This window comes from Corylus avellana, chromosome ca5 (genome assembly GCF_901000735.1).
Source record: "Corylus avellana chromosome ca5, CavTom2PMs-1.0".
NCBI lineage: Eukaryota > Viridiplantae > Streptophyta > Magnoliopsida > Fagales > Betulaceae > Corylus > Corylus avellana.
The window spans coordinates 20,999,271-21,007,936 of NC_081545.1; the positions used below are offsets into that span (position 1 = coordinate 20,999,271).

An 8,666-nucleotide genomic window follows, 5' to 3' on the forward strand; every position below is an offset into this window, starting at 1 on the left:
CTAGAAAGGACCCCTACTGAACATGGTAATGGTGATAGTAGCTGGTGAGTATTTTCGCTATAGTAGGTGGGATGATGGGGAAGAACAGCTTATGTTGATGGTTATGGTCATCATGCAAGGTGGTTAATGGTCATCAAATTCAAACCCACCTAAACTCCATATCTTGTTTAGCAATAAGAATTGAAGCTCAAAACACAAACTCATTGCCTCCACTAATCTACAACAATCACATCGTTCTTTTTCCCTCAACCATTCTCAAATGCTGCTTCTTAGAAACTGATCAGTCACAGTTTTACAAGATGACAAACTCTCAAGACAAGATTCAATTGAACCAGAATTCAATAAAGCAGCAAAGACCATTCTTCAAGTGGAGCTAATTGTCCAGTTCAATCCAAACAAACATGATTTTTCTTCTTTATCCATTCAAATACATATTTAAACATAATCCCCCCATAGACAGATGAGATTAACAATAGAAGTTCTTTAAGAACTAAATAATTCTACTCATTCTTCTTTCCCTTAAGCCCTCCCTTAGGGATCTTGCTAAGGAAACCAGCATCCAGCTTGCGATAGTGACCTTGAATCTGATCAAGGACATTATACACAAAGCTGTCAACTTGATCTTCATACCTCTCATAGAAAACTGGCAGTGTGTGGGCAGCAACAATACCTAAAGAAAAACGAAACATCATTGAAAAACAGTTAAATGGAAAATTAAGCTGCATCAGGTTATCATAGATATGTAGATCGACGAAATGGTTTCCAAGTTCCATATATGTTTCTTACACAAGCAGGGGCACAAATTTTCAATGATAAACTCTACAATGAGCCAAAAAGAAGGAAAATTGCATCCCTCAATCTTCTTTCTAGATTGGTTTCATTTTGTTTTTTGATAAAAGTAGATCCATGTCATCATAAAGAAAATGTTTACTTAATGATCCTTACTGATCTCTATTCTAAACCTTGAAAATTACCGGAAGTATCCTCAATTTCATTTTTACATTTACTGTTAGGATTGGTGCCCTAAAAACCAATTTGAATTCAATACTTTTAAAGAGAAATGATCTTTTTACATTTCCCGTACATCTCCGGTACATCTCTTTTTCAAATCAATCATTGGATCATGTGGATCCTACAAATCCAATGGTTGATTTAAAAAAGAGATGTATGGGAGATGTACGTCTAACAGGTCTCCTTTTAAATAAAATTGTTTAATTTTGAGATTCATGATATTTGGATAGTTATAATTTATGAGATGAATTGCAATCCTCAAGTTGTATATGTGATTAAAATCTAAATCATAAATCACTTAAACCTTGTAATTCGAGTTCATCGTCGATGATAAAATTTGGCATTTTATTTGTGAAGTAACTACTATATGATAGAATGATTTGTCTCCATCATTGAAGTGGAGACTTCTAGAAAACATGTCAATACATTTGGAATGCATTGAACTGGACCACTATGGGAATGTGTTCTACAAACTACTCTCACATAAATGAATTTTTCATATCTACTAATCGCAAAGACTCTTAAACCAAGAGAATGGTGAATTCATATACGAAATATCAATCACTTTTGACTCACCACCAAATTAGATCTTGTAAAGTCAATACCTTGGTATTTTGGATGATTGCATTAAGCACTGTGGGAACACGTATTATCAATATGACATCCATAATCTCCACAAGAGATAAACATCCCCTTGAGATAATTTAATAGAATTGATCATCTAAGTCCAAGCCTGATAACTTTATCAAAGTGGTTAGTAAAATTAATACTCTAAACGATTTGAATTTTTTATAAGAATATTGTAGATGATCATGTGATTATAACGACTCAAGAATTAAAGATGCACTTGGATAAGGTGATGCAAAAATTAAATTATCTTATTCATCTATGGATATCTCACGGAGTGGTTTATTTGCAAGTATTAGTAGGATAAGTAACTCTCTTATAATTAAATAAAATCTAGAGTGCAATTATAATTTTATAATAGAGTAAAAAATTAATTAATAGGACTCGCGAGGAGTTTATGAGATAACCAGAAACTAAAAACCTATGGGAACTATGTTTTATTGTTCATCTAGGTCCCTTTCCAAGCTCTATAAATACCCCACCAAGGGGTGTCCGGCCATATGGTTTTTTGTAGACAAAAATCAGTCTTTTCTCTCCTCTAGAGAATAGGGAGGAAGAAAGAGAGCCAAGCCAACACTTTCTTATGGTCGTGTATCAAATAGAGAATAGGGAAGAAGATCAGAAGGTTTTTGGAGCATTCTTTACAAGGTTTGTTCTACATACCATCATACTTGAAGAGAAAATATTAGTTTTCATCGTCTTTTATCTTATGATTTGCTTCTTGAAGAAAAGAAATAAAAAGATTCATGGGAAATTCAGTAAAAAGTTTTGATTTTTTAAAAATCCGTTTCCAATAGTTACTCATGAGGAAAATGTAAATACATATGAGTCTCAGCGATCCCCAATCATTTGAAATCTTTGCTGGCTTCAATTTCAGGCAAACAAACAAAAGCTCTTGAACCATTCACTAGACATGATCATGCTATATCAGCAATAGATTACGCGGTTCACATTATAAAAAATGCGTTCACATTATAAAAAATGCTTAATCAAAGGCCATCTATATAGAGTCCAACTAAACAAGTAAAATTTAAAATTAATATCCCAATAGATTTATTGCCCAGAAGTGGTCATTGCTATATCATTTTCCATCTTCATCAAATAGTAAACAACTTATCAGCTAATGTTTTTGATAAGTAATCAAAATATCATTAAAAGCATATGGCATCCCCAGGTACATAGGAGGTATACAAAAGAAAATACCTAACTAGGAGCAAAAAGAATAAAGAAATCATGATAACTAATCACTAAAGGAGAAATAAAAGCAGTTGTCCAAAGATACAAAGAATTGAAGAATAAAGACTTAATTTCCTCCAAAGTTCTCTCATGTTCCTCAAAACTTTTGTCGTTAATTTCCCTCCAAAGACACCACAAAAGGCACGAAAGCACCATCTTCCACATAGCAGTACTCCGAGTGATGCCGGTAGAACTTACGAGCTAATTAATTTTGTAGTTCCAATTTTAAATTATGCTACATCTTGCAATTACTGTTTCCTATTTTCATTATGTTGAGTCAATTTGAATAGGATATATACAGACATGTGATTTATCAAATTATTAAATACCCCACAAAGTTTTTCCGAAATCCTGAAGAGAAAGATGAACATGCCTCGTTCGACATCCAAGATATTGAGAAATTCACAAGCATTGGCTAAACTATTAAACTATACAATCAAAAGCGCATACAGTATCCAACCAGAACAGTAAGAACTTAATAGGAGATTCAAAAGTATAAGAAGTAAGATTACTCACCAATATACAGAACAGTCAGAAAATTGCACCAGCTTCCTAACACAGCAGCAGCCCACAAGCTTGCTACAACCTGTGAGGATTTCTTGATAGTTAAATTGCTATCTAACAGGTGGGAGTCATTGGGAAAAAAAGGCGCAATAAAAAATCTTCTCTCCTATTACAGTGCAGCCAATTACAACCTTATCCATTAGCATTCTCTAGATTCGTTACTGATTTTGCAATTAAGTTTTACATTAGGCAAAACATTAACATTTGAATTTGACCTTTCAACATGCATGTTCAGGTTAATTCATTTACCAGCATCATCAGTCAGTGGTAGGACGATATTCAAATTAAAGGAAATTTAGCATCATCAAATAAATATACCAAAAAGTAAATGTGTGATGCAAAAGGCAAATAAAAGAATGCATGCACATACAAAACATGAAATAATATAAGATCAATAAATATTAATCAATTGTGATCAAACTTGACGTTTCTTTTTCCACCACTGAATTATCAACATCAACTTGTTCTGGTGCTTGCAGAAGCTAGGGCCTTAATAATATCTACGGCATATCCCATACTTCTCTCCCTTCTGCTTTAGTTCCAACATTAACTTTTTCAAGGAAAAACAACTGAAATTTTGAAGCTAGTGCAAGGTTAAAGGCAGAAGTGGCTTTGGAATAACAGAGCAATGGAGATTTAGAGTTCCAGAATACTCATGGGAAATCAGGGCCTAATTATTTCTACTCTTTTCTGATCTATCAAGAGTTCAAACATACCAGAAGTAATTGCTTGATATTTCCTCCACATGCAACATCCTGAAGATAACTCAAGGCTCGATTGATCTCAGCACTTATTGAGATGGCAATGTTGACAAAGATCTCCTCGGGCAGCGCAAGACGGGGGACCTTAGTTTGTGACTTGCCACTGTGTGCAATATGTCACCGCAAAAAACAATGTAGCTCTACATCAAACAAACTTACTGAACCAAGAAAAACCAAAGAGCATAGAAGTGAGCATTTTAATTTAAGATCACCTGCTGAATAAGCCAGAAGCATTCGACCAAATAAACTGAGCAAGCATACCAAGAACAAGAGCGAAGAATACAAGAGTTAAAAAATGGTAATTAAGCCATTCAAAGAGCACCCAGATAGTTGTTGCACCAGTTAAGAAACTAGCTGAGACCTTCTTGTTCCTCCATAACAACACATCAGCAGCTACAACATTCACAAGAATTCAGTGAGAACAATAGTTATATAAATTACAGGGACAGAAATACACTGATCAGAATGATACTACATTTTCCTCCCCCCAAAAGACGGTGGACAGGCTTCTGGCGTCCAAACAGCCGATTGAACTGAGAAGTGACAGTGTTTGATTTCTCTTCCCCAAAAAATGACACAGATTTCTGCTTTGAACTACTCTCAGCAAGTTCCACAAGGCTGTTCAAAATATTCTCCGCAGTTGTTTTCTCAGGCATTGTTCCTATGCTTCAAGTATCAATAAAAAACTATTATCAGGAGATGAACTTAATGGCTTCATAACCTCACATCAATGGTAATTTTTATATCCAAATGCAATGAGACAAATGTAAAATATTTGGCAGGACCCACAGCAGTGGAAGTACACAGTAAAATTCAGTATATAGATTTACCTAAAGGCAATGACATAGGCCAACAAAGGTCTTTTTTGTGACTTTAAGGAATAAGACACATGAGAGGTCTTTAACCTGATCCTCATGTTATTCCCTAATTCAAGACTCCATAATGGACATTTTGCAATCAAAAAATTTAAACTGCATCTAATTATCCTATTTAAGCATAGATTAAATTACGATAAAACTTAGACCGCGTAGAAGGCCTCTTCAATATATAAAAGCAGGAATATGACACCCAGAAATGAATAGTTCACTGCAATTTCCAACATCTACCCAAATTTTCATATGTATTAACCTAGCTGTTTGCTTTATAACCAAAACAACATGCTTCCAAATCTATCATAATTGATATTCTAAATTTAAAAACAATAGGGACCCAAACAACTATTCCATAAAACCCGACCTTGTAAATAAAGATCTAGCTTACTTAACAACAACAAAGAAGCACAAAAATAAGAAAAAACAATTAAGTACTAGTCATATATTGCCTATGATAGGACAAGGCTAAGGTTTACCACCTTGTCCTCTTTTGTTTCACATATTTTTGAAAGTTTTAGATAAAAAAAAGTTGGACTTTTGTTCAAATACAACATTGCAAGAGAAAAGCTAACCAGTTAAGAGCTCCAAATCAGAGTCATTTTCCCTAGATACAAGTGAAAATTATAGTATCAAAATCAGTCATTTTCCCAAGATACAAGTAAAAATCAGTCATTTCCCAAGCTAACCAGTTAAGAACACGTTCAGTGGTCATAGCATCAAAATTATAAGACATCATATACTCTAAAAAGTGTCACTACTTGCTTCTTTGGTAAAGCCACTTTGAAATTAAATATTAACAAAAACTGAGTTGATACACCCCACATCATAAGAAACTTCATTTATTCTTTTGTAATATTATACTTTGGCCACACACCTGCGTTGACAATCTGGACCTTCAATTTTTAGTGACCTTCTAAACCACCCGCAGGCCTTGATGAATATTTAATACTGGGGCTCCAAATGGACCAGAAGGGTAAAACATGACCTCTTCATGCTCTTAGTCAGACAGTGTCTGCTATATCCAGCATGATGGTTTTAGCTTATTTGCAGTAGTATGAGCTACATGCAGGATAGTTATAGTTTCTGTCAGGTGTCTGTTGTTTGCTATTGCAGCATGCCTGCTTGTTTTTCTGTATAACATTCGTACTTTCTTCAGGTTTGAGTGAATTCACTCATTCACCAATCCAAAAACCAAAAAAACAAAAACAAAAAAAACAAACAAACAAACAAAAAGGACTTCTATCTTTCAAGATCCTCCCGTGTATCCATCCATAGACCACCAAGATTTGTGTGTGTGCATAAGATGCAAAAAGTACCAAGCCGCCAAAATGGCCAAGAAGCTACAAGGAATGATTTAGACTCTATGCCTATATCACTGAAACTTGGTATGGCAATACAAGCACAAAACAGACATTGCAGGAAAACATTTCGTAGAAGTTACTCCAAGCTAACTTTAGTCCTTCTATTTCTCTGATTGCTGACTTACATATCAAAAAAAAAATCTCTGATTGCTGATTTCAAGAGTTAATTAAAAAAAAAAAAAAATCTAGAGAAATTTGAAAGGAAATACTTCTTGTAAGAGTAAGACAGTTGGGAAGATCGCATAATAAGAACTCTAACCCTCAAATAAATTCTTAGCTCTTAAACTACAGAGGTCGCATTAAAATTATGAACCAAAAGCCGAAGAGGGATGGCAAAAAGGAAGAAGAAACCAATAGCAGCCATAGAGCATGATCACATAAAAATCAATACTACTGCATATAGAAGATAAAGCCTCAAATCCAGTTGCAGCAGATAATCCAAAAACCAACTCAACCAAGAATACCAAGACAGAGATAACAATAAAACCCAAAATAGAAAATTCAAAATCTAAATTACTTGTATCTAGATGATGATGAATATTCAAATTTAAACTTTTGTAATCTCAAACCATTAAAACTAATAAATATCTCCTGCAATGAGAGGTATGGGAGAAACCAAATTTTCAATATTATCTTTTACTGCATAACAAACAACAATGAAAATCTAATTAGTCCCCACCCCCACCCCCATCAGAATCACCAAAAGAGGAGAAGGTGAGATATAATCGTAGGCCTCTTATACAAAAATTACAAACTTTACTAGCTAAGCTAGCCCAAATCCACGATGAAAGTTCACAGTTGGAAAATCACACTAACCCAAAAAATACCACACCCGATATTCGTAACCCAATCACAACCTCAACACGATAAACTTTACACTTGTAGAAACCTCCAATTTTTCTATCATCAGAACACATGTATAAGCAGACTCATAAGGTCTTGTTATTACCAGCACCATCATCAAGCTATGATAAAGGATTTGAAATCTTCTGGCCCCGTTCTTCTCCCACCTTTATGCCATACATAAAGTGCAAAACAACATGAACACCTTTCTTCTAGGGAAATAAATATGTTTGAATTCTGAAAGGGGGCTCTCTGTGTCAGTTTCTCGGCACTTTCATTCTTTCCTTAAGCCCAAAAAAAAAAAAAAAATCTCACAGTGGAGTACATATCCATTCAAAACCACTGCTGCAGATTGCACGGGAAAACAAAAATTTTCATACTTCAAAACAGCCACTGTACCACCATAGCAGTTACATTTCACATGCCATAAACAAATCTAAGTATTTTCACTGGAAAGCTGACCACTACTAAAAACCAATGTGGGGAAAATGAAAGCCAAAGCAGACATAAAGAAATGGCTAAAAGGTTAGAATAAATCCTCAAAAAGGAAAAAGGAAAAAAGAAAAAAGACAGAAGAAATTTTGAGTAGCATAAAGCACATTGGAGCACTAATCTTGAGCACGACTTTAAAAAGTGACCTCCAAGAGACTGAATTTGACACCACAGACCCATAAAAAAAATTATAAAGCACAAATTAAGCATTCGATGACCCATAAACTGGAATTCAAAAACAAACCAGAATCATCAGAAGAAACACCGCTAAACTACAAAAAAACAAAACTTTAAATCAACCCATCATCTATATGACCCCATTCATTCAGCACAAAGCACCAAATTCTTACTAAGATAACTACTGAATCACATAGTAAAAGCAAAATAAAAATGAAAGAACCAGACGCTGAGGGCACAAACCAGAGAATACGGATGGGTTTTCTGTGGAGAATAGAGCAAGATGATGGACCAGAGTAGCTATGGGTTTTTACTTCTTTATGATGGCGGTGTGAATCTAGTGCAGCATGGAAGACATGTAGGAGTTGCAAGCCGAATACGAACCGGCAAAAGCTGCGTGGGGGAACTGAAAATTAATTATGATTTTTCCGCAAGTGGCAGCTACTTTAATGTTCGAGTTATATTTGCTATCAATTTCTTACATAATTTTTGTCCACGTTTTCTAAAATCCACAATTGATTATGTAAAGCTCATATATAATTTTTAAGGGTAATTACATGTTGCCACATCAACTACACTGTCTTGACACTTTTTGAACTATCAATTATGATACTTGACTCCATCAAACTATCATTTTATGACAAAAAATCTCATTCTATTAGTCAAATGAGTTAAAATTGACGGTAACGATCATGTGCAAGTCACATGCCATTTTAAATTTT

General features: G+C 34.5%; 1 protein-coding gene across 5 annotated transcripts; it reads right to left on the minus strand.

Moving 5' to 3' along the window:
- Positions 1-251: 251 nt before the first annotated feature.
- On the minus strand, positions 252-8,382 carry LOC132181167 (reticulon-like protein B8). 5 transcript variants are annotated; one of them, XM_059594255.1, is made up of 7 exons: positions 8,188-8,382; positions 5,946-6,201; positions 4,675-4,865; positions 4,412-4,592; positions 4,155-4,302; positions 3,391-3,460; positions 252-670 (listed from the first exon to the last, which is right to left on the minus strand). In XM_059594255.1, exons 3-7 carry the CDS (start codon positions 4,853-4,855, stop codon positions 501-503), a joined length of 750 nt encoding a protein of 249 aa, XP_059450238.1. In that variant the 5' UTR covers positions 4,856-4,865; positions 5,946-6,201; positions 8,188-8,382; the 3' UTR covers positions 252-500. The 5 variants fall into 5 exon arrangements, with proteins under 5 accessions (XP_059450238.1, XP_059450240.1, XP_059450239.1 ...); XM_059594257.1 differs by lacking the exon at positions 5,946-6,201 and having other exon boundaries at positions 8,198-8,382; XM_059594256.1 differs by lacking the exon at positions 5,946-6,201 and having other exon boundaries at positions 4,675-4,860.
- Between the last annotated feature and the right edge of the window lie 284 nt (positions 8,383-8,666).

Bases quoted from the DNA above. Each gene is read 5' to 3' on its own strand.
- LOC132181167 (XM_059594257.1), bottom strand. From the start codon at position 4,855: ATGCCTGAGAAAACAACTGCGGAGAATATTTTGAACAGCCTTGTGGAA. The intron at 3,461-4,154 runs GTATGTTTGAAC...AAATCCTCACAG, and splicing joins ATATCAAGCAATTACTTCTG to GTTGTAGCAAGCTTGTGGGC. The intron at 671-3,390 runs GTGAGTAATCTT...GTTTTTCTTTAG, and splicing joins TCTGACTGTTCTGTATATTG to GTATTGTTGCTGCCCACACA.